Consider the following 26,013-nt stretch of genomic DNA (forward strand, 5'->3'; position numbering starts at 1 on the left):
TCCCACCTAACCTCTTTTGCCTAGCTATTGGCCATTCGGCTCTTTATTAAACCAATCAGGTGCCTTAGGCACCTTAACTTGCTCAAATATCCTGAAACACAGAGCTCTGAGTTTGAGGCCAGCCTGGTTATAGAGTGAGTTCCAGGACAGCCAGGACTACACAGAGAAACTCTATCCACCCCACCCCACCCCAAAAAAAAAGAAAAGAAAAGAAAGAAAGAAAGAAAGAAAGAAAGAAAGAAAGAAAGAAAGAAAGAAAGAAAGAAAAAGAAAAAGAGGGTTGCATCCTACAAACAGTAATGCAACTGTAGTGGTATTTGCTCTGCCCATGACCTTGAACTATTTGTCCTGAAGGAGACGGTGTCTTCTAGAGAGAAAAGAGAGGTTGCTCAGTGGTTAAGAACACTGACTGATGTTCCAGAGGAACCGAGTTCAATTTCCAGGTCATCTGGAGTCCAGTCACGCCAGGACAATAGATGATAGATAGATAGATAGATAGATAGATAGATAGATAGATAGGAACCACAAGACCCCTCTCCTCTCCTTTTAAGAAGTCATGTAGGAAGGCAAGAAGCACCGCCTCCATATAGACCAAGGCCATGGGCGGAGCAAATACCACTACGGTTGCATTACTGTTTACAGGATACAAGAATTGAACTGTGTGGTCTGTAGCTGAGGGCATCTATGGCCAAGTTATCAGAGTGCAACTGATACCAGCATCTAAGTAGGCTACAGTATGAAACAGCAGCATTGTGACCAATTCACACACACTGAAACCTACTGTTGTGAAAAGTGGACAACGGATAAAAGGAGACACTCCTGCGAGTAGTTTTCAAAGCCTGTTCTCAAGCTATCAAGCTATTGGGGAAATGGAGAGATGGCTCAGCAGTTAACCGAACACACTGTTTTTCCAAAGGACCCGAGTTTGGTTCTCAGCACTCATGTCAGATAGCTCACGATTGCATATTACCCCAACTCCAGGAGATCTGGCACCCTCTTCTGGCCCCCAGGAGTACTGCAGTCACTCATGCTTATTCACACACAGATAAACATAAAAACACATAAAACACATAAAAACACATAAAACACATAAAAACAACAACAACAAACATTGGCCTAAGGAGGCCCCTTGGGCATTAACAGAACCTTAGCATGACTTTCATTACTTGAGAATAGTAGCTTGCTTGGCATAGGGCATCCCAGCCTGCCTTCATACAGCAGACCCAGACAGCCCATAGTAAGTTGAGGTTGCACACACACACACACACACACACACACACACACACACACACCTGGCCACACCCCTCCAAGGAGACAGCTGAAAGCAAAGAACACTAGCCAGAGAAGATGAAGAACTGGGAAATCAGTAGTAGCACCACTGAATAGTAGGAGGGTCATGGCTGAGGGGCTTCACAAGGGAAATCACAGGACTCTGAGGAAATCATAGGACTCTGGGATCACAGAGAAAGAGAGGAACACAAAGTTGAAGCACTGTGGATCAGTGCAAGTATGCACCCATCTAACAGGAGCTTCCGAGAAAGGAAACAGAACAAGGAGGCAGGACACAACTGAAGACACGTCTCTAGACTAAAGGAATATGTACAAATGGAACACGTCCTTGAGTACCAAACAGCCAGAGGAGAAGGCTGACGCTGAGGTATGCGGTGTAAGCATGGATTCCAACGGTTCCTTTATGTGAAGGACACCCTGCGGCCTCCTGCTGGACATGGTGGTGCACACCAGTGATCCTAGCACTTGGGTGGAGCCAGGAAGATCATGAGTTTGAAGGCCAGCCTGCACTATAGAGAGTCTGTATCTCAAACTAAATTAAAGAAAAAAATTGTTAGCTGGGTGGTGGTAGAGCACACCTTTAATCCCAGCACTTGGGAGGCAGAGCCAGGTGGATCTCTATGAGTTTGAGGCCAGCCTGGGCTACAGAGTGAGTTCCAGGAAAGGTGCCAAAGCTACACAGAGAAACCCTGTCTCGAAAAACAAAATGAAACAAAAAAAAAAATGTTTTTCTTTATAGCCTTGGCTGTCCTGGAGCTTGCTCTGTGGACCAGGCTGGCCTCAAACTCATAGAATTCTGCCTGCCTCTACCTTCTGAGTGCTGAGATTTAAGGGGTGTGCCACCACTGCCCAAGTAAATAAATTAAAAATTTTAAATTTAAATGAAAAATTTCTTAAAGATACCAGGTAGCTACCAACAAGGAGACTTGAAAGGAAGGAAACTCAGGAAAGGAAAGATGTGGTCTGTCTTCCCCACAATGATGGACCTGGAACCAAGAACCCAAACCAACCCTTCCTTGCTTAAGTTGCCTTATCAGGGTACTTTGCCACGGCAACATGAAATGGAACTCGGACAATCCTGGAGGAACAAGAGCTGTAACTTAGGAAAGAGCTGTGTGCGCGCAGTCTTCACAGCCCCAAGACCAGCCCAGGCAGTCCAGCTGCAATTTGGGCAAAGCTTGTGTGTCCTGCTTCCCACTAACCTAAAACAGAAAGATCGGGCAGAGACACCATGTAGAGATGCTGTGCAATGTTGCACAGATCCTCAATGGTCTTAAAATAGAAACCTGGAGCCAGGTATCAGGGTGAAAGTTGAAAGATCAGAGAAGCAGAGCAAGTCACCTCTTAACTCACCAACTCCTCAGCCTGCAAGCGCCTGGAAGAGCCCAGTTCCTGTCTCCTCCCACCTTATATTCCTTTCCCTGCCCAGCCATATCATTTCCTGTCTCAACCTTCCTAGTGCTGGGGTTAAAGGTGTGTGATCACAAGTGCTGGAGTTAAAGGTGTATGCCACCACTGCCTGGCTATTTCTCTTTTAGATTGGATTAATCTCCTGTAGTCCAGTGTGGTCTTGAACTCACAGAGATCCAGACAGATCTCTGCCTCTGCCTCACGAGTGCTAAGATTAAAGGCATATGCCACCACTGCCTGACCTCTATGGCTAACTCTGTGGCTCTGTCCTCTGATCTTCAGGCAAGCTTTACTTCTTTGATTACAAGCAATATATCACCACAGTGCAAAGACTCCTCTTAGTGGATGTGTTCTTGCTCACAGCATCCAGAACTAAAGTTTATATGGAAAATCACATGATCCAGTCCAGGAAATAGATCCACGAGAAATAAACCCACAGAAGAGGGTGTGGACTTGACCAGACAGACTGGAAAGTAGCTGTGATTAATATGTCCAGGAAGTGAATTTGGAGACAGAAACTTTACACCGAGAAGTGGAACATATTTCAGAATCCAGTTGAAAATCCAAAGCAGATATTAAACTTGAATTCACTGGATGAGCTTAAAAAGAGGTTAGATCCAGTGGAAGGGATGACTAATGAACAGGAAGATCTGGCAGCAGGAAATCTTCAGACAGCAGCAGGAAGACCGGAACATAGTGAGAGGCCTGTGACGTGAGCCCATGGCACAGGTCTAATTTTGGTGAAATAAGCCCCTGGGGTCGAGGAAATAATGTGCAAGAAGTAGTATTTGGCTGGGTGGTGGCGCACACCTTTAATCCCAGCACTCAGGAGGCAGAGGCAGGTGGATCTCTGAGTTTGAGGCCAGCCTGTTCTGAAGAGCAAGTTCCAGGACAGCCAGGATTACACAGAGAAACCCTGTCTCAAAAAGCCAAAACAACAACAACAACAAAAGTAATATTTGAAGGCAAAAAAAAGAGGATTTTTTAAAACTGACCAAAGACAAACCACAACTGCAGAGAGAGAGAGAGAGAGAGAGAGAGAGAGAGAGAGAGAGAGAGAGCATCCATCCAATAGGAGAGCCTCCTCCCGTCACCCACCCAACAGCTTTTAGAAGAGTAAAGCCAAAGACATTCCAGTTGTCATCTGCCCGGCAACGGCCCAACAGCTCAGGTGTCCACTGTTCATAAAGCAAGGCAAGACTGTGCATCCAGAGGAAATAGAGGACTTCCACCCAAGTTTTCAACACAAATGATGGAGAGTGCGGAGAACTCAGAGTGCGGAGAAACCGCCCATGGAGAAGCTTCTACCAGTGAAAGCACTGTACACAGTTGGGTGGAGCTACTTCCGGAAGGTGCAAGAATTCACGGGCATGAGTATATGCTAAAGGAAATGTAATGACAGGATTTGTTCAGCAGGGGGAGCCTAGGAGTACAGGAAGGAGCCCGCACCAGAGGGTACTTTTGAAGGGACGTGACAATGACATACACAAGAGTGGCCATGTCAGGAGTCCTAAACAAAAGCAGAATTCAAGTCGGCACAAGACCTACCTACCCGAAGCAGGGGCGATTGAGGTTCCTGTGGCGTGGGAAGCGGTGAAGGGTAGGGCAGATAAAGTTCCTGGTCGTTTTCAGAAATCCAAATATTCAAAGGTCTCAGCGAAAGGGTCATCGAAAGGCCATGTGATGGCCTAGCAAGTAAAGGTGTTTGCCCCCCAAACTTGACAGCCTGAGACTGATCCCTGGAACCCATGATGGGAGGACAGAACTGACTCCTAAAAGTTGCCTTGTGATCACCATGGCGTATGAACACCTGTACACATCACACACACACACACACACACACACACACACACACACACACACACACACTCCATTAACAATGCACTGCGGAAAGCACAAATGGAGCTCATGGCTGAGAAAATCAGGCAAGACCTGTGTGTTGGGTCGGCTGCAAAAAATCTGGGGTCATCACTCTTACCCAGAAGGGCAAGTTTTTGTGAGGTATTTCCTGGCCTAAATAGATAGCAAGCAAAACTTATGTTTAATGCTTTACATCTGGTGCACACCGTAAAAAAAAAAAAAAAAAAAAAAAAAAATGCAGTCACTGAGATTGACATCCCAGATAATCACATGCAGTGGGCAGAAGAATGGGGAGCGGCAGAGGCATGGAGGCAAGCCACAGCCCTGGCCTGGCTCAAGATGTAAAGGTGCTAACAGAATGATAGGCATTTAAATACATAAAATATTTGTTATGAATGTGCTTTGCTGTGTCGATATTTAGTTTCAATGAAAAAGAGTTTGGCAAAGAAAAACAAATGTAGGATCAGCTCAAGAAAATTAGCAACGACTTTCAAACCACTAGGGATATAACAATGGTACAAACAAACTCAACCCATTTAACTAGTTTGTAGAAATTATGTAAGGGAGTTCCGGAAGTCACAGCATGAGGTGTTTCCACAGCGGTGACATGAACTGCAGCTCCCCAGCCTTCATGTGCTCATGGTGTGAAGTGGTTACCATCCATGCTGTTTACAGACATGGACAAGATGATGCAAATCCTGGGTGGTCCTACCCAGCCCCTACAGAGTGAGAGAACACTGCCCTTCTTCCAAGAGGAAGCACCAATGACTTGCAGAGCCAGGGCTGTCTATATCACCACAAAGTTGGGATCGGCAGGGTGGTCGGTCAGCTGGAACCCAAACACAGGCAGACGTAAGCACCACACACAGCAGACCAAAACAAGAAAAGGGAAGAGGGGTTTTCTATGAAAGAAAGCTAGAAGACTTGACGAGATAAAGTATTTGCAGATCGTTGCTCCAGGGCAGATGTAGACTGATGCCAGCAATGCAGCCCTGAGAGCTGAGCACGCCATGCAGATACCACCTAGATACCACCTATATGTTGCACCCCTGCATACACCATCATGGGGCACTCACTGGAAAAACTGGACAGGGCAGTGCCAGGGAGGACCATGGCTGGTAGGGAGGCCCTTGGGAAGGGCACAGCCCTCACCCATCATGGCTCTCTGGCCAAAGGGAGCTCCAGCAGACCTAGACTTCAACTGTAAGGCAGTGTAACCCCTCAGCACCCAAACCCATGAGCATAGCACAGTATCCTCTCCTCTCACGACTTCCGACACACTTAAAAACTCAGGTCCAATTCAGCAGTGTCGTGACATGCAGATACGACATTCAGGCCGCCTCTACCCAAACTTGGGAGGGCTACTGGTTCTGCTCGGTGCTCCAACCCCAAGTCCGGTTTCATCCAGAAAGAGTGTTTACTGGATTTGTGACGTTCTTTGAGGAATCAAGGTCTGTGCAGATCTCCTGATGGGTGGATGGAAAGCTGCAGAGCCCAAACTATCCTGTTTTTATCATCAGTGCTCTCTGTATGAGCCCTAACAGCTTGGTGACTATTATGGACAACTTTTAGAAGTGCTGACTTAGAATTCCTCTGGCTTCTACCAGCCCTAAAGGCTAAGAATGGCATTGATCGTATTTGAGAGGCTGAGGTTACTCAGACAATCCCTTCAATCCATGGTCCTGGGCCATGGTCACACATATTTGGCTCAGAATAAACCATCCCTTACTCTCCTGGGAGCATTGACAGATGCACGGCTGTGGCCATCTCTCACCCAGTCAGACGTGGTGCATAAAAAAGCAACCAAGACAAGGCCTGCCTCACTGCTGTTTGCTTAAGTCACATTCTCTGGGTCAGATGCCTGGGTCAGGTGGTAACTTTCTGAGGTAGTTCAAAGGAAGCAGATGCTGGGACAAGGCCTCAGAGGTCGTCTTTGGGGTGGAGAGTCTCTCAGGGTTGCAGTGTGTGGAGCAGGGAGGGGAGGCAGAGAATGTAGAGATTCCAAGAATGGCTGAGAACCTGAGCTAGCGTGCTCAGAGACCCAATGGCTTCTCCGGAGGAAGCCAGGACAGAGTGCTGGGTGGGTCATACTGGCATGACTGGTCATTTCCGGTTGTGGGTCTTACCCAGGGTGCACAGTTGGCCGGTGCTAAGCAGCCCATTGCTGATTCTTTCCTCTGGCTGCCCAGCTCCCCGTCTCTGTCCACTTTCATTATGTCCTCTCTAGCTGTGGATGACACTGGTGTCTGTGGGAGACCTTTCCCAGAACACAGAGGTGGAGCAAGATGCTGTGGTTATCGCTCTATATAAATAAAACACTGATGGCCAGTGACCAGACAGGAAGTATAGGCGGGACAAGGAGAGAGGAGAATTGGGGAAACAGGAAGAAGGAGGGAGAGACACTGCAGCCACCGCCAGGACAAGCAACATGTTAAGATGCCGGTAAGCCACCAGCCACGTGGCAAGGTATAGATTTATAGAAATGGGTTAATTTAAGATATAAGAACAGTTAGCAAGAAGCCTGTCACAGCCATACAGTTTATAAGTATTATAAGCGTCTGAGTGATTATTTTATACGTGGATTGTGGGACTGCGGGGCTTGGTGGAACCTGGAGAGAAGCCCTCCGGCAACAGCAAGAGACGACAGCAGCCCTGGATCAAGGCTGTCTGAGCCTCGGCTGTGGGCCTCCCCTGCCTCCCTGCTTCCCCTTGAGCCCCAAAGGTGGGTAGGGCCAGAACTCAAAGCTCAGGCTGACTCTCCTACAAAGTGGAAGACTGCAGTTCTCTGAGTACCACTTGTGGGACTGAGGGGGGTTTAGAGGTGACAGGTGAGGTTCTGACACATAGTCAGCTGACAGCATCATGGCATTGATGCACCCGCCCCCACCCCCCCAGCAGCATGCTCCCCTCTGTCTGCAAAGGAAACTGCAGAGTAAACCTTTCTTCAATATTTTTCCACAAGTGAATCTAAAAGCCCAAGTTGAGGATGTCCTTGGACCTAAAACAGTTCCCAGGTAGCTCCCATGGAACACTTAAAGATCCAACCCATCTAGTATCTTTGCCAACTGGACCCCCAGGACTCCCATTGGCTTTCCCACACTCCCCTAGAATTTCCTAGCCAGTCAGCATTTATGGTGGAAACTTGCCCAGAGTAATCTACAAAGGCCCGTGATTCCAGGCCAAGGCTGGGTGAGTGGGCTCCCACCTGCTCAGGACCTGTCCTCACTTCTTGTGGCCTGCAGCCTGGACAGGGTGATGTTTGCAGGTCGACACTAGGGAGTGTCCAAGGTATACCTGTCCCAGGGCCTGTGTCTCCTGGAACTAGCAGTCCAGGCGCAGGCCTCCAGAGGGCAGACTATCACTGCAGCGTGAACCCTGAGCAAACCGACTGTTGACTGCCTTCTTTTGGCCGCAGCTTTCAGGATCATTATGTTCTGGTTCCTGGCCTTTCAGGCCAGTGTCCCTTACCCTAGTGTTAACCTGAAAGCAAGGGAGTCAGTTTCCAACCTCAGCCCCATGTGTCTCTTTTTCCTCCGCTACAATGGACAACAGGTTCAAGCAGCCAGTGTGAGCTCTGGGACTGAGGACCCTGGAAGCCAACAGCCTGTCACGGGCAGACACAGTGACACCCACACCCCTTATCTATGCTACATCGCTAGCCCCTCTCTTTCAGACTCCCGGGCTGAAGAAGCCAGTGCTACATGCCAGGGGAGGGTGCCCAGGGGCCAGTGTCAGTTGGCAGTCATTCAGAGCAACTTCTTGTGACTTCTTTGTACCAAGACAAAAGCAGAAGACTGAGCATGGTGGGGTGGGACTGGGCAGGGTGACAATGAGGACCTTTCTACACTGAGGGCAGGGAGTGCTGGCCACTCCGGGACTGGCCTACTCAGCCCCTGTGGGGCACGGTACCCAGTTCACAGGACAAGCCCAGCAGCTCGACTTAACTGGAAAGCTCACAGCCCCAGCCCACCCTTAAGACAAAACACAGAGAAGAATTCAAAGCCATATCCAACCATTTTATTGGAAAGTGGTCAAAAAGTAAGGCACTGGGTGTCACGGTCTCGGGCGTAGGTCTGTGGCTGTTCCTCGTGCTGCTCAGAGTTGGGCACAGACCAGGCAGTCCCGTGAGCACTTGCTGCATTTCTACACCGGAGAATTAAATACTCTGCATTTAGCAGCTGGTCACTCTAACATCAGCTCAGCAACCTAAAAGGTATGATTTACACATGCTACATATTAATACAAAGTTCATCAGGGCCTGTGAGGAGGATTCCTTATCAACAGGCAATAGAAAGGCAAATCTCAGTGGCTGCTACAATACTTAAGAAATGTTTGACAATGCTTTCAATGACATCAAATGCCTAACAAGGCAGAAAAACAGTAAGACTCCAGAGTGGTGAAGGTCATTCCCTTAGTTTATAAAAATTGGAGGGGAGAAATGGTAATCCCTGGACAGACTAACAGAGTTGAAAGGGTTCCCGAGCTTCTAGGTGAGGTGTCCAGGCATGAGGGAGCCTGTAGTAAGGCTACCTCATCTGCTGGCGGTATTCCCAGGGGGATTGGCTCTCCTCCTTACCCTGCCATCAAGCTCGTGACACTAAGTGACAAGCTTGGATTTCCGGAATCATGGGGACCCTCGTGTGCCGTGACAAGCTGTGTCAGGCACAAGGAGCCGACCATGGCTGGAAGCAGGGTGGGAAGTGAGGTGGGTGGGTGTGTCTGCTCAGGCAGTTTTCCGGGTAGGCAGTACAGGGTGGGGTCCTCCTAGCTTCCCTGATGGGCTGGCCAGTGGACAAGCTGTTCATCCTTCATGATGCACACAGGACCGACTGGGCAGCCTGACAGGTAGAGGAGAGATGTCCAAGAGCTGCACAAAAGCCCTTCTGAGGACACGTGACTCCAAGTATCACCACAGCTGGAGAAGCCTGAGGCAGAAGACTTAGCAATCACGGGAGAATCAAACTGAATTCACAACTCAGAATTCCCATGGAGGAAAAGATTCTCAGTCTATTAAAGACAATTGAAGAACGCCATCCAAGAAAAGGCCTGGACTTTTCATGAAAGGTTTTGGTAAGACTGTTTCCTGAGGGACTAAAGACTTCGGGTGACTTTATACACGCCTGTGTTACTAGATATAGCTGGATACCAGATTGTGAGGACAATGACATGTCATAGAAACAGGCTTGCCGTCACAACACAGCCTTGGGAAAGCAGGGATGGTGGGTCAATTCTTGTCATAACAAAGTAAATATGACTTCATTTGTTACAATGTGACTCTTGCATCAAGGCCACTCAGAGCCAGTCAGCGCCTCAGGCTGCCGGCTTTTGTACTGTGGGGACCGAGTACATTTCCTCCCCCAAAAAAGGTCGTCACCAAGATTAACGTCTCCAAGATTAACGTCTCAGGTGATTACATACAGAGATAGAGGGAACAAGAGCAGGATTGTCCTCTCAAGGCCACTCTGGTGCCTGTGCTGAAGCTGGAGGGATGGATGACCCGGGTCATGGGTGGTTGTAGTGGTAAGGTCTCCGTAGGCTATGCTCAGGAGGGCACTCCCAGGAAACTCTGGGACTGCAAGATCTGCTGCAAGTATATGTCAGCTGCTTTAGAACTTCTCATATGGGTTTTGTTCTTTAAACAGACCTGAGGGAGGAAAAAAAAAATTAACTTGCAACTTCACCCACTCAACTGAAACAAAACTCACAAAAGCAATATATGGCCTTGGGTGTTCTGGTTTATACCCGTAATCCTAGAACTGGACTGCTGTGAGTTTGAGGCCAGCCTGGGTTACAGAATAAGGAACTGTCTCAAAGAGAAAAATAAACCAAACCAAATGGCTGGGCTTGCACACCTTTAATCCCAGCACTCAGGACGCAGAGACAGTGAGTTAGAGGCCAGTCTGTTCTACCAGTGGAGAACAGGCCAATCAGAGTTACATAGTGAGACCTTGTCTCAAAAACTCCAAACCAAGCAAAGAAAAAGACAAAACAAAACAAAATTGCTCACCCCACTCCTGTAAAAACAACCAGCGGCAAAACCAGTACTCCGCCAAGTTTTACATCAAGATTTAACCACAGTTAATTCTAAGCAGGCTCCCACATCTCTTGTGTAGACCAGGCTGGCCTCTAACTCTTAAGACATCCACTTGCTTCTGCTTTGCATGCTGGGATGGAGGGGATGTGCTACCATGCCTGGCTTCCATTTGTGGATTCTTTTTTTTTTTTTTTTTTTTTAATTTCAAGACAGGGTTTCTCTGTGTCACTTTGAAGCCTGTCCTGGAACTCGCTCAGGCTAGCCAGGCTGGCCTCGGAACTCACAGAGATCCTCCTGCCTCTGCCTCTCAAGTGCTGGGATTAAAGGCGTGCGCCACCACCGCCCGGCCCTTTTGTGGATTCTTAAACTGCTGGCAGTATCAGGAGACGGTATAAGGACCCAGCCGGAGGGTGTAGATCCTTAAAGAGTCTTCCTTATTCCGGCTGCTGTCTCCCCAAACTCCTTCACAGCTCTGCCTCACCACAGGACACAGCAGTGGACCCTGGACAGACACCTGTGACTCTGAGAGCCAAAACACAGCCTTCCTCCCTAAAGATGTTTAGCATTTTGTCAACACTGGAAAGCTAACACACACAATGATATAATAATGTTCCCAGTGGATAAGATTCTGACGCATCACAAATATGCTGTCTCCTTATATAAAAAAATGACCTCCAAATTGCATTTTTTTTCTTTTTCTTTTCTTTTTTTTTCCGAGACAGGGTTTCTCTGTGTAGCTTTGTGCCTTTCCTGGAACTCACTCTGTACCCAGGTAGGCCTCAAACTCACAGATATTAGGAGTTGGTGAGATGGGGTTCAGCAGGTTAAATCCTTGCCACCAAGCCTGACGACCCCAGAACCCACATGGCATCCCCTTGACCTCCTCCATATGTGTACAATAGCACATTTATGCATGCGCGCACACACATATAAATAAATGAAATAATTTTAATGCATGTTTTTGGGTAAGACTTTAAAATTTTCTTCATCAGATTTCTCCCATTAAGATAGTGATTTAAGGGGCTGGAGAGATGGCTCAGTGGTTAGGAGCACTGACTGCTCTTCCAGAGGTCCTGAGTTCGATCCCAGCAACCACATGGCTCACAACCTTCTGTAATAAGATCTGGTACCCTCTTCTGGCCTGCAGATATACATGCAGACAGAATGCTGTATACATAATAATAAATAAATCTAAAAAAAAAAAAAAAAAAAAGATAGTGATTTAAGCTGGGCTTTGGTGGCACATACCTTTAATCCTAGCACTCAGGAGGCAGAGGCAGGTGGATCTCTGTGAGTAGACCAGCCTGGTCTACTCAGCGAGATCCAGGATAGCCAGAGCTATGCAGAGAAACCCTGTCTTGAACCCCCCAACCCTGCCAAAAAAATTATATTGGTTCAAGGCCAAAAATGTGGGTTTACAGTTGGAGCCTTCACACAGCCCAAGGCCCCTTGTCTCAGTGGGTGAGCTGTCCACCCCTGCAGCACCCACCCCGCAGCCATAAAGTCCAGGCAGAAAGCTCTCGTGCCCTTTCTGAGCTTTAAAACCAGCTCGGAACCAGCTGGGAGCAGCAACTAACCGGGACCACAAGCAGGGCAGTGTGTGATGCTGGAGCCAGGGTTTCTGACTCACTCCGACTGAACCAAACAGGCTTACACTTGGCACCTATGATCAGGCTGGCTCCTTCTCAGTCGCTCCCCAGAGTCTCTGCAGCCAGAAAGCAGCGAGGGAGGGATGGCAATGCCTTTCTCTGACCCCATCAGAAGACAGAAAAAGAGACACACGAGAGAGAGGGCCGCAGAGACCGCCCAGACACTCACAGAACCAAGGCTGGTTACACAGGCAGATCCTGCTCTAAGGCAAATGGACCAACAGCTACGAGCGAGCGACCCTCCTGAAGTTTTTATTCTTTGTGAGTATCAAAGAAAACGTGTGGCTGAGATTGAAAACCTGCAGAGCCTTCCTCCTCTGAGGCACTCAGTACGGTCAGTCTTTGGGGTGCCCTGGGAACTACACAGCCGCTGTCTCCAGAAGAACTGCAGCTGCCCAGATCCCAACCGGTCAAGAGAGACACTTCTCATTCTTACCGTATTTTTTCCTGATTTCATCGTGTCTTGACTTCATCTCCGCTCGCCTAAAAAAATACAGAAAAAGCAAGTTGCAACAAATTATGACAGACAAGTAAGGTCATCTCAAACTCCCAGGCCTTTCACTTCCTGTAGCCAAGGCTAGGAGCTCCTGCAGCACTTTCTACAAGCTTCCCCAAGAGAAGGTGGCGTGACTGTGGCCACTAGGCCACAGCTACCAACTGACCAGCGGGGTGATTGCAAAGTTTATCTGCTGAGGCTGCTCTGATGGCCCTTCTAGTCTTTTCCATAAACTAATTCTAACCGGACGTGGTGGACAGACTCACGAGACTGAGACTGACTCAAGGTCAGGCTGGGCTCTGGAGTGAGACCCTTCCCCCCACAAAAGAAGAAACCAAAAAATGAATTCAAGTGTCTAATACTGTGATCTTTTAAAGTTCTTCTGAAGAGAATGCAGATGGGTGAAAGGCTTGCATCAGGTGACCAGGAAAAGGCAACTGTTAACATTTGCTTAGTGGTACCCGATTCAGAGCTGAGAGCATCATCATCACCTGCCTCCAAGCACGAGGCCCCAGCACACATTAGGAGAATTCAGTGCTCCGGGAACTAGTGGGCACCAGCCAGTGTCTCTAACAGCAGTCAGGTTACTTCATCATTGGGGGCTGGGGCTGGTGGAATGGCAGTACCCAAGGCTGGGCCTTGGCCAGTACAGGAGCACTGTAGCACAGGCTTGCCCGCCTCCTCTACCGGTGTAAGAGGCAGGCCAGGCAGCCTGAGGTCTGAGACACACAGCCAGTGACCACCAGGAGCTTCTCTTTTAAGTACAGCCAGAAAATGTTGGACAACAAACACGTGCTACATTCTTAGAAATGGAGAAAGCATGTGACTCATAACCCTTGCTGTTTCCCATGGTCTCTCTGCTGCAAACTCAGAGGCAAGCTCCTTAGCAACCAGCGCAGCCTCACCTCTCCTCCTGCCGCACCCTCCTCTCCTCCTGTTCTCGGATGGCCCGCTCATCGCTCTTGTCTGGCTTCCGGCTCTTCTTCCGGCGGCAGCAGCAGCAGCAGCACACAGTGATACCCAGGAGCACGGAGCCCCCAAGCACTGACATGGTGATGATCAAGGCCTCGAAGTTCACTGCAAGTCCAGGCACAAAGCTGAAACCTCGGCACTGTGACCTGCCTCCACCCACCCACAGGGTCCCACTGCTTGTCCCAGGAGCAGCCCTAAACACAGGGCCCTGGGCACAGGGCTCCTTTCAACCAGTGTCTACAACCTACAATTTCTGGATTAGCCACAGCAAACCCAGGCGACAAGACAGCCCTTTTTCCCCACTTAAGACAGAAAGAAGGAAAGAGGTCACCTGTGTCTGTTCCCAAGACCTCCTGACTCCTTAGTGCTACCTATAGAAGGGGAAGTGCCCTGACCACCAACACACGTACATCCGAGCATTACAGGTGCCCTGGTATTTGAAAATGGCTGACCAGTGTCACTCAGTGATATGACATGCTGGTACAGCCAACCTTCAGGAAACAGATACAAACTGAAAATACATTTTAAGGTTCTTCTGAACTGGCTCTGCTCCGACTGGGGTAGTAGAAAAGTCTTGACTGGTTTAACTTTTACTTTTCAGTTTTTTGAGACAAGGCTTTTCTGTGTAGTCCTGGCTGTCCTGGAACTCCCTCTGGAGACCAGACCTCGTATTCAGTGATCTGCCTGCCTCTGCCTTGAGTGCCGGAATTAAAGGTGGGCACTAGCGCACCCAACCCAACGACTCTGACTGCTTTTCATGTAAAGATCTCTAAGAGAAATTCAGAACACACAGCTGTCCAGGTGTCCGCTGCAGGTTCTGCTGAGCCAGGGAGGCACCTGTGCAGCTGGGCAACAGGAGGCCTCCGGGAGGCTGGGGACCAGCTCCTGGGGTCCCCCAGCCAGCCTCAGCGCAGGGGACTGTACTCAGCTCCCAGACTCCTTTTCAGCTTCAGCCTTGAGCTCTAACCCTGTGTCTACCCACCCGTGCCTAGCCTGAAAGTGCAAAAGGCAGCAACTGGTGTGGTTAGAAAGGAGCCTTCAGGCCTGGAGAGATGGCTCAGCCGTTAAAGGCTAGGCTCACAACCAAAAATATAAGGAAGGAGCCTTCAATGGCCGCCATCAGTAGGTGGTAGTTTTGGACTATAGAAGTCTGTAAGTCAACCTAAAAAGTGAGAACATCAGGACAGCTGGATCTAACTGAATCCAGTCTCCTCCGACAGCTTCTCTGACAAGCAACTCAAGTCAGTTACAGATGAAGCAGAAATCCTGTCATGATGGAAAAAGTAGTCTGTGAGCACCTGTGAACCCTAGAGAGAACTCAACAACTGCTACCCACGTGCAAACGTGGCCTGAGAGGAATGAGTGACTCCTTGCTCAACGCAAAAGATCCACATGCAAAGGACAATTTTCCGCAAATGAACGACATAACACTTCAAAGTCACTACAATGAAAACCCTGAATAAAAATTATAGCCACTTTCCTACCGGAGGAAAACAATGACTCTGGAATTATTTGTAAGGGCCGACTGTCCATGGTGCAGGCCTACAATCATGATAAGCCCCTGGGACCTACGGTGCCACCAGGAGCCTAAGTGGGCTAACCTCAAGTGCCACCCTGCTCAGGGGATTAGGAACCCAGTCTGACAACGCCCTTGATCACAAGAGCAGGCCCAACTGCTTGTATTCCCATGTAGTGGGTATCAGTCCCAACGGTGTGCTCGCTGGGAAGCAGCCACCAGCCCACTCTGCCGGCAGCACGTGGTGAGCACACGTGTTGACGAGCACACATGCTGACGAGCACACATGCTGACGAGCACACATGCTGGTGAGCACACATGCACCTCCATCTGTCCTGCGCTGGGAGTGCTGTTTAGCCATGCCGTGACCTGGGTAGGAACTGCACTGCACAGGACAATTGCGAGAGCACCCACCACCCGACACAGCTTGGCACCTTCAGTCACCAGCGCCAGACCAACAGCTCCCAACCCTCCACACACCACCCAACGAGGCGAAGGTAAAACAAGTCAACGCCCTCTCTGCCGAAAGGATCCGGAGCGGGCAGACATCCCCAATGCTTGGAGGGATGCAAACGGATGAGGTGACGTGGCCGTAAGCCGGGCAAAACAGTTAAGGCTGGGCCATCTGAGTGCAGAGGTGGAGAAGGAAGGCAGCACAAAGCAAGACTCCTTCTGTGACGGCCAGCTCAGGACCTGGGGGGAGGGGACACTTCCAGAAGCTCCAGGATTGTTCTCTGAGAACCCACAGACACACACCGATGGGAGAGGCCTGAGTGGCAATCAGTGCTCCAGAAGCCAACGCCCAGGCCAGGAAAGAGCACTGGCAGGAGACGGTGGTGGGCAGTGCCGAGACCTCAGAGGCTTTCCTGAGTCAGGACAGACAGAGACACACCACACAGACACAGGGTATCAGCCCTCCTTGCTTTCTGGATCCCCTGGGCTTGCTTTTACAACAGCCAAGTTGTTCTGGGTGGAGGCTGACAGATTCTAAGCCTGTAGTCGTCTTCAAATAGATAGCTAAACAAGATGTAAGGGGCAGTGGATCCATGATGCATACACATGAGGAACCATCAACAACCCCCTTATCCCGAGTGCTCTGAGAAACATCAGCTCCTTCACCAGGCTGGAGGAGGCCTGTGCAGCCCCAAACCTACCACCACAAAAGGTAAACAAACAGCTCTCTAGAGGAAAATGAGTTCCGGGCAGCAAAATACTTACAGGGAAAGCCGAACCACATAGGGCTAATTTCCCTCATGGGAGAAAACGGCCACCACAGACACACACAGACAGGTATCTGGGCTAACAGGGTCCTTGGTCGGGGATGACTGTCTGGAGGGAATCCACGCAGGCTCGCAGGTAGCACATCATACACAGGAACATAAAAACAGGCTTTTACCCGAGCCCTTTCCCCACCCCCACGAGGTGGGCTGTGCAGTGCTGTGGTTAGTGTGACTCTCTCCGCGGGTGCCCTCCAGGTCCCTGGCTGCTTGCCAAACAGCAGGCCATCACAGGACACCCTGCTTCTTCCCTTGGGAGTCACAGTACAGCAACATTCCTGGTAACTTCCTGGTAACTTTTCCGCTGACTGAGCACAAGCCCCAGATTCACCCAAAACCCACTGCTTTTTCGAGAAGTAAATGAAAACAACTTACCCCAGCACACGCCCCAGCGAGCAGAACTCAATTTACAAAGAGAAGCAGGGGGCAAGATTTTTCTCACTGGGTAGTCCAAGCATGCCTTGTTCTCGTTACACCACAGACACTGAAAGAGACCGGCATCAGGAGACCTTCAACAGACCAGGGCAGGACCACCTCCCTGCCTTCAATGCCACCCACGCCACCATCTCCCTCAGATGGACGGATCTAAGCTATGCATCCTCCAAATCCTCCTACTCATCCTTGTTATCCTTTGGTCAATGTCCCTCATGGTGGCTGGCATCCCCGTCCACCCCACAGAGCCACACAGACCTGAAAGCCCCCCAGCTCTTGGGGACTTTGAAGCCTGCTTATTTTCTCTAGAGCCCTCTTCCTCACGCCTGAGAATGGTTCCCTCACATTCTCAAGGAGGCCTGCCCTGAAACCAACCACCCGAGCCCTCATTCCAGGACCAACAACGCCGCTTGCTTCCTCCCACAGCACGTCTCCTCACACTGTGCAGTGCATTTTCCACACTGGGCAGGAAGTCGGATAACTGTGGCCTTCACTGAGCACCGGAGACACGGGACAGAGAAACCTGAGCATCCAGAAGGCAGGTGCTCCTGAGGTATTTTGCAGAGCAGATGATGGGACTCAGGGGAGTCAGTACTGTAGGAGGTCCCGTGCCTCCATCTTTATATCGCACTAAGTGTCTGGTTTTGAAGGATGATGCAACCAAGGACAAGAGCTCTAGGGGGCTCTTGTGTAAGCCCCTCAAATGTCGGGTGGGAGTGGAAGTGAGGAGACAGTACTGGTACACCAACACATGTCAGAACTCAGAGCAGGACCCACCCACCATCCCCACCCCACAGTGCTAGACAGGGCTGAGGACGGCCAGTGTACAGCACAGCCGGCCTAGGAAGGTGTCCTTGGGAAGACTACACACATCACAGGGAAAAAGAACTCTGCTGTCCAGAGCACGGACCCTGCCGGAGCCAACCAAGAGGACATCTTTCTGATCACACCTCTTCCGAGTGAACATCTCACTGGATCTTCAACAAGATTAAAGACACGTGTTTAAATGTTCCTGGAATAGATGTTACTCCAAATTGAGACCCAAACATGTGCTGGGCTACTGTACAATGTCCACTGTGTATTCACAGCGGTTCCTGGCACTGTGTGGCTAACAGCAGAGTCCTGCAGAGCCTGCTACTGAGAACATCTTCCACCCCAGGGGTCCTGTCCTGCATTATCTCTGGCCACTCTTCCACTTTAAATAAAAAGGGCTCAAGTCACAAGATCTAACCTTCCGAGCTCCAGTGAGAACACAGCACTCGTAATGTGTGCTGTTCTAGTCTTTTTAACTAAGTAAGGGGCCCATGCACATTAAGGAACCCACTGGTCCTCTGAAGGCCTACAGGGGTTTATCTCTTCCCAGAACCCTGTCTCCAAGCAGGCTGGTTGGGCCTGGGCTGGCCCTCTCCACCTTAACTTACTGAAGCCTTGCCGTCTGGGTTCAGAGCAGGGTCAGGCCTCAGGCTCTACCTGACCTGACCAACCCACTGTGACCTGGGCAGGTCCCTCTCTGGACTCTGTCCTCACCACACACAACCCAGGGTAATGAGGCTCTAAGGCTAGTACAACAAAAGCTGCTTTTTTTTTTTTTTTTTTTAATGGCTGAAATAACCTCCTAGAGGAAAAACTAGAACCTAGAAAGAGTCAAGAAATCACTCATCCCTGAGGTAGTAGATTTGGAACTACCAATGTCAATACTGAGGCAGGAGCAGCTGCTCATTTTTAGTCAGCAGATCCTACTGCCCACCGGAGTCTCCCCAAGTGACAAGACATGTCTCAGATCTGCACTGCTGTCACTTTAAAAAGCTCTTTTTTTTTTTCTGTTGCCTTTTTTTTTTTCCATAATACTTTTATTAGTTATTTGGGTACTGCTGCTTTTTAAGACGCTCCTATTGTCTTGTGGAGGAAGCCAAGAGGAAGCCCCACCCCGACCTGTGCGGTCCTTAACCCACTGTCAGGGAGGGACACACAACTGCACAGCCCCAGGGTGCCGTGAAGCCCCCTGGAGTCCCTGGAGGAAGCCTCTGAAGACTGTTTTCTGATCAGCTGCTGCTCCACTTCCGTTCCTCCCTGAAGGTTCCCAAGATAAGCTGCAGAGCACTGGGCTACACATGCCCAAGCAGACTCCTCAGCCTCAAGGAGCAGCACCCAGCCCCGCCAAAGAGCAGGCCACCACACTGGAGAAGCTGAGCATCCTCACAGGCTACCTAGAGATCTCTGCTGTGAAGCTATTTTCCCACTGCTGGTCCGCTTCTCCCAGGAGGGCAGACGAATGTCTGATCCATCAACACCCAGGATGAGCCATCAGAAGGCACCCTCATGAGTCCTAGGCCCACTTCCTAGAGTGGAAGATTAGGGAACTTTGCTCCAGAATAGCAGCCACCTTGACTCGAGGGCACCCGGGAATTAAAGAACAGGACAAAGAGTAAACATGCTGGCTGGGTCTTCCCTGGGGACCACATGGCCCAGAGCTCTCTCAGGGACCATGGGAGGTGACCCCACAGCAGTACACACATGAAGGGAGAATGCTGGCATGCTTGAGTGTGCCTTCAAGCCCTGTCCTTGCCTGTCAAGTACCTGTCATTGTATGTATAAGTTGTTATCCCAGCCCCCAGCTGGTCTTGAAGGTTGGATGACCCTCTAGGGAAGACCTAGTCAGAGTCAAGCAGTCCTAGTCACCTAATGCCGACATATTAGATGTTGTCCAACTGTCCCAAGCAGCTCAAGAAGGTTATATCCTCCACACTGCCTACCCAAGTCATGGAGACTGGCTGTGCTAGATGGAGCCTGTGCCTGTCACGAGAAGGCTTCAGATGCCTGAGAGAAGCTGGAATAGTATTTAACAACCGTCATGTAAAGCACCTAACAATTCCCAAATGACAGTGCTTCAAACACATACGCCGCCTTGGACTTGAGGGCATGGGTCTGAACCACATTACTTACCGAGACATTCCTGAGGCACTCTTCACAGGATCTGTTTGTGTACAGAGAACAACCTGCCAGGAGAGACAAAGGTATCACTGAAGGGTAGAGAAGACATTGGTGCTGTGAACCTCTGCCAGGGATGATCAAGACTCTGCTGGCACTGGCCTGCTTCAAGGCACCCAACTTATTCCTGCGGCAAGCAAGACACCAGGGGAGCCATTCACTCCACAGCCCTACCTGCAGGGAGCCTTCTGGGAAGGAAGATTCCAAACACAACAAGCCGTGTTTTACAGTTCTCCTCTACAGGTGAACCATAAAACTGTGCAACCACTAACCTGCCCAGACCTACTGCCATCGGCATGCTCTTGTGAGCAGGAGACCACAGCCATAAGGGGACATGCCAGGGCCAAAGCCAAGCTTGCAAACTTCCCTCTAGAGCTCAAGATCCCCGGGGCAAGCTTCCCCAGACCCAAGAAGCCAGGTGGTGTCAGCCTGCTCTAATCACGCAGAGCACCTGGGACACCTGCCAGCACCCACAGCACTGTTTTCAGGAAAGGGTCAAAGTCTATACAGCTATCAGCCTTGACCTCAAACAAATCAAATGGACAGAAGGAGCATATAAATCAAGTATTTCTTCTCATGCTATCCAACTTGGGCCCACTACTTCTCCCCACCATTCCTTAAAACAAGCACACTTTGAAAAGAGCACTGCACTCAGCCAGGCGGCGGGGGGTGCACGCTTTTAATCCCAGCACTCAGGAGGCAGAGCCAGGCGGATCTCTGTGAGTTCAAGGCCAGCCTGGTCTACAGAGTGAGAGCCAGGACAGGCACTGAAGCTACACAGAGAAACCCTGTCTGGGGGGAGGGGGAGAGATGCAAATTAAAGGAGGTTGCCAGGGAAATGCTAATTAAAACTGCAAGGAAATGCATGCATAAGAAAGGCTGAACTTATAGTGATGACCAGGGACACACAGCAACAAGAATGCACATTTGGAGCTGGCTCAGCCATCTTTAGAAATGGCCACTCCTACGGCTAGCAAGCGAATTAGAGTGGGTATCTTATTCAAGACATCAGAAGACACACCCACAGAAAGTCCTGTGCAGGCAAGCTCACCGCAACTCTATCCACAATGACCCAACTGGAAACAGCCCAGAGGTTCACTTCTAGAAGGATGGACAGATAGGCTGGAGTATCTATACCGGGGAGCAACTTCAAGGCACAAAGAAAAGGAAAATAAATGAAAGTGAGCAACACCATGTAGGCTAAAAGAAGCCTTATATACCAAAGATCACCTTTCCAAGCCAAGCAGTTCTACACAATAGGCACTCACCCACCGAGAGTGAGAACAAGTACTTCCGGGCCACACTAGAGGGGAGATGCTTGGCTCACCGGCTTGCTGGGTGCAGTCTGCATCTACGGTAGCCAGGTTACATGAGGAAACTTATGCAGAGGTACATTTAAGCTTTCTTATTTCACAGAAGGAAAAACTTATCTCAAAAGAAAAACTGGTGTGGAGCATACATGTAAAGCCCAGCACTTGAAGGTTGAGGCCTGGGGTTCCAGAGTTCCAGGTTAGCCTGGGTTACACAGAGATCCTGCCTCAAAAAGACAGAAGGAGGGCTGGAGAGATGGCTCAGAGGTTAAGAACATTGGCTGCTCTTCCAGAGGTCCTGAGTTCAATTCCCAGCAGCCACATGGTGGCTCACAACCAACTGTAATGAGATTTGGCACTCTCTTCTGGCTTGCAGGGATATGTACAGACAGAACACTCTATACATAATAAATAAATAGATCTTTAAAAAAAAAAAAAAAGACGGAAGGAAACCAAGCCAATACTTGGGCTCTGGTGGTCTGCCACTGACCTGGAGGTACACTCAAGAAAGGCTGCACCTAGGTGGGTAACAGCACAGGTCTATCAGCAAAACACAGTGACAAAACTAACTGGTGGGGACATAAGCACACACGAAGGGCGGCTCCTGGGCTCCTACTCTGCTCCTTGCCTCCCCCCTTGGGGCTGACCTGAGGGACAGCCAGGCGCTACTACACGCTTGGTCCCAGCTCTGTCTATCCACAAAGACTAGAAAAGGCAAGACCAAGGGGGCCGTGGTGGCAAACGCCTTTAGTCTCAGCACTCAGGAGGCAGAGGCAGGCAGATCTCTATGAGTTCGAGGCCAGCCTGGTCTACATAGTGAGTTCCAAAGGCAGCTAGAGCTACATACTTGAGACTGTCTTGAAGGAAAAAAGAAAAACCAAACTCAGGTCCTCTACAGACTGGTTTTCTGAAGACAAAGATGGACCGAGGAGCTTAGAGGAGACTGAGGAGATTAGAAATGTAAATTGAAACAACTTAAAATGACTCTAGGTTTCAGAGGTCAAGAACAGAGAAGGACCTCACTAGGCAAATTGGTAAAGTAAATCTGTCTGTGGAATGTGTAGTAAACCAAGCAGCTGAGTTCCATTTTAACACCCTAGCTTGGCATCTATGTTCTACCTGAGCAGAGAACATCCTCGCTCTTAGGAGGGATTGCTTCTGAAGAACGCAGGGGTACAAGCCACCTCAACAATTTACTCCCATGATTTGGTCAGATTAGTAACAAGCTGTATGATTATAATTTGCAATAAACATGTTTAAATTACCAGGTAATTTATGGTAAGACACTAGCAAGCACAGAGAGGGAGGGAGTGGGGGAGTAAGCATGTAGTCACGCAGGATAGCTGTACCATCCATGAGCTCACTGTACCGCCCACCCCTCAGCTCTCCTACACCCGGGTGCACTGAGATCTTTCTCGTTTTGGTGACAGCTGAGGGTGTGTCAAACACGCCCACTCTCCAGCTCTTTTTCAAAGTCATCCACAAGAAAGGATGGCCTTGCTTCCCTCCAGCCAACGCTGAGGCCCCAGTAATGACACGAGGTCCGGATCTCTGTCACGGGATATTTTGGTAACTACACTTTCGAGAACTGAACTGAAAGAACTGAGCTCCAAGAAATACATCATGAGTTCTGGCCACCCTGGGCCTCTCCGTTACTAGGAAATCTAAATCCCCAAGGGCCAGCCCTCCCCCTCCCCCTCCACCACAGGCCGACTGCAGGGTGGATCTTGAATACCAGAAAGCATGAATGGCAGGCACCCTGGCTGAAGTAACTCCCAGACTCATGTGGCAAGGCGGAAACACTGACAACTTGCTGCCCCACAGCTCCCATTTCTGGGAGGCCGGCCACACGGCATCTCTAACCCCATCACAGGAACACAGCCAACCACACGGTGGCGATAAGAGCAGTGTCCTTGCGGTTCCTCGGTGCTGACTGTGAACATCCTGACTCGGAGGCATTATGAATTGAGAGTTCAGTTTAGGTGCTATTTACTTATTTTTCAAGAACTTTCAGACTCGTTCACTTTAATAATTAAATGGAAAGATAATAAAGAGTGACTCATTCCCGAGTGGGTCCCTGACGTTTCAGGTGAGTCAACGAAGGCATTCAGGACAAAAGGACACACCTACATTCAGGAAGGGGGTGACTAAAACCAAAGGAAACAAATTATTTATCATAAATCTATGCTACAGAAAGCCTCAGGCTGCCATCTTCTGTGCTCCCCGAGAAGAATAAACTTGGAAGGGCTTGGTGCTGGTGACGGAACTCAGAGAGCACCTCTGTCATGTCAGGGGAGTTACACTTAGACAAAGTAGTCCTGGCCACCTCACTGTTGTTCAAGGAGAAAAGAGGAGGGGCAGGGCACCCCAGAAGACATGTATACAGTAGCATTCAGTACAGTTCACGAAGGCAGTGTCCTCAGGGAGAGGGGGGGGGGGGCTGCAGGTTCCTCTGTAGACGGAGTTGGAAGGACGCACCACCCGGGGACCTGCACCGGCCACCACCGTGCCTGGGTATTCCCGTGGAGGATGACAACTGCAGTCCTTTTAGGGACTGCTTGTTCCAAGACGGAGCTCTGAGAGTGACCCCACACACCATTGGTGAGGGTTCAAAAGCCCTATCCAAGTGTCCTCACCATTAGGAATTTCACTCTAAGGATCTTTAATCCATTACAGGTTTCGATGTCAACCCACCAATGAAGCACACAAAAATACTAAAAAGGTGAGTGTGGCCAGGCATGGTGGTCCACACCTTTAATCGCAACACTTGGGAGGCACTAGCAAATACCTGTGAGTTCAAGACCTGCCTTGTCTACATAGTGAGACCCTGTCTCAAACAATGCCGGTGCTAGCTCCCGCCTTTAATCTCAGCACTTGGGTGGCAGAGGCAGGCGGACCTTTGTGAGTTCGGGGCCAGCCTGGTCTACAGAAAGAGTTCCAGGACAGCCTGGTCTGTTGTCAGAGAAATCCTGTCTCCAAAACCAAAACAAACCAACCAACAAAACAAACAAACAAAAACAAAAAAAACAAACCCCCAAACAACAACAATCAAACGATGAGTTTGGGCTTACTGTGATGTATTCTTTAAATTTCTGCAGTATCCTTGTAAAGACAAATTGTTTTAAACATCAGACATCTTCCTATAGAATGTCAAGTAGGCCAGGCGGTGGTGGCACACGCCTTTAATCCCAGCACTCGGGAGGCAGAGCCAGGCGGATCTCTGTGAGTTTGAGGTCAGCCTGGTCTACAGAGCGAGATCCAGGACAGGAACCAAAACTACTGCATGGAGAAACCCTGTCTCGGAAACAACAAAAAGATGTCAAGTAGCAGAAATCTCACACCTAGAACATGTTCTGTGGCAAGAGGTGGAGGATGTGGGTGCTCCCCTCACTAGAGCATTCTACCAATGCAGCAGACACCCCTGAGGTTAGGGGTCCTGTGCCTCCACAGGCTCTCTCTCCAGCATTCTGCCTGCTGTAAAGTCCTCACTGGGGAATCTAGCCCCAAGTCCCCAGATCGGCGAGGGTCAGCTCCTTTAGTCACACTTTGCAAGATAGCTGCAGTCACAGACCCTAGGCAGAGCTGAGAGCAGATAAGAAACTTAAACAGAGCTGCGACAACACGAAACAAGGTCACAAAGAGAAAACATACCGTACCAGGCTAGAATGTAAAGACACCTTGAGAAAGCCTGAGCTAACATGGTTGAGAAAAATACTCTCCCTCTGGCTGGGGCCCCATCAACACTCGCTGCAAAGGTCAGGAAGCTGACCGAGCCAACTCTCTCAGCTTCAGACCCTGACACAACTTGCCAACTCCCCGATTTCCCCCAAGAAACAGTGCTGGGCTAGAGTCAGGCTAGAGTCAGGGCCTCAGCACCTGATACAGGCAGGAATGCAGATGCCCGCCGAGTTGGAAGTCCCATCAGCCGGCTGCTAAGCAGGTGCCGAAGCATCGGTTCCGACTCGGCCTTTCTTTTGTGCCTTAGGGCACGACGTAGCTCCAGTAGTGGCTGCGGCACCCCGCAGCTCCAAGGGAGGGCGTGAGCACAGAGGACGCAAAGCCCCAGGGCTGGGTTCCGCCCTGGATCCGACCCAGCCGCCCTCCTGCCCGACCCCGAGGCTCCCTGGGCACCCCCCGGGCCTTACCCACTCCCGAAGGCTCCTGCGCAGAGGCTACGGACAGAAGCAGCAGCAGCGCGGCGCCGAGGAGCATCACCCAGCGCGGCGTCAGCCCGAGAGCAGCAGACGCCATGGTGCGTCGGTGGCGTCCGCGGCTAGCACCTCGGAAGAACTCAACTTGGACGCTGACCGAGCTTGATTGCACAGCTACGGCGGAGGCACGGTAGACGAGCCCAAGGGGCGGGGGCCTACGAGTGCGCAGCCGCAGGCTCCGGCTCGCTCCGCCCCCTCGCCCTACGCCCGCCTCCTGGCGCCGCGGAGGCTTAGTACGCCTGCGCACTGTCGGAAGTGCCGCGAGGGGGGTATAACGGGAGCGTCGGACCAGCACGCGTGCTCAGTAGACTCCAAGACCGGGCTCTTCTTTGCTAGTTAGGGCGCTTGCGCAGCAAAGGAGCTGTTGGACTCTGATGCAGGTTTTGAGGCTCAGATGCTCTGCTCCACACAGGTCCATTGGGGACAGTAAAAGACCTGGAGCGCCAACTGGGACCGCCGAGGTGCTCTGAGGATGACCGCAAAGCGGCGTGGACTGAGCCGGTATCCTCAAGTGCAGCGAAGCTCCCTAGGGCCGCTGGCAGCAGCGATCGTGGGTTGCTCTTGCTCT

The 26,013-nt window shown here is 50.3% G+C and overlaps 1 protein-coding gene across 1 annotated transcript; it reads right to left on the bottom strand.

The window, feature by feature from the left end:
- Positions 1-8,555: 8,555 nt before the first annotated feature.
- On the bottom strand, positions 8,556-25,608 carry LOC114696530 (PTTG1 interacting protein). Its single transcript, XM_028874322.2, has 6 exons — positions 25,380-25,608; positions 19,880-19,932; positions 16,880-16,988; positions 13,645-13,816; positions 12,680-12,726; positions 8,556-10,204 (listed from the first exon to the last, which is right to left on the bottom strand). Exons 1-6 carry the CDS (start codon positions 25,483-25,485, stop codon positions 10,167-10,169), a joined length of 525 nt encoding a protein of 174 aa, XP_028730155.1. The 5' UTR covers positions 25,486-25,608; the 3' UTR covers positions 8,556-10,166.
- Between the last annotated feature and the right edge of the window lie 405 nt (positions 25,609-26,013).

Source organism: Peromyscus leucopus, chromosome 16_21 (assembly GCF_004664715.2).
Source record: "Peromyscus leucopus breed LL Stock chromosome 16_21, UCI_PerLeu_2.1, whole genome shotgun sequence".
Lineage (NCBI taxonomy): Eukaryota > Metazoa > Chordata > Mammalia > Rodentia > Cricetidae > Peromyscus > Peromyscus leucopus.

Excerpts from the sequence above, each read along its gene's own strand:
- LOC114696530 (XM_028874322.2), bottom strand. The coding sequence starts at position 25,485 with ATGGCGTCTGCTGCTCTCGGGCTGACGCCGCGCTGGGTGATGCTCCTC. Across the intron at positions 19,933-25,379 it reads GCAGGAGCCTTCGGGAGTGG|GTTGTTCTCTGTACACAAAC; the intron begins GTAAGGCCCGGG and ends CTCTCCTGGCAG. Across the intron at positions 10,205-12,679 it reads TGAAATCAGGAAAAAATACG|GTCTGTTTAAAGAACAAAAC; the intron begins GTAAGAATGAGA and ends TTCCTCCCTCAG.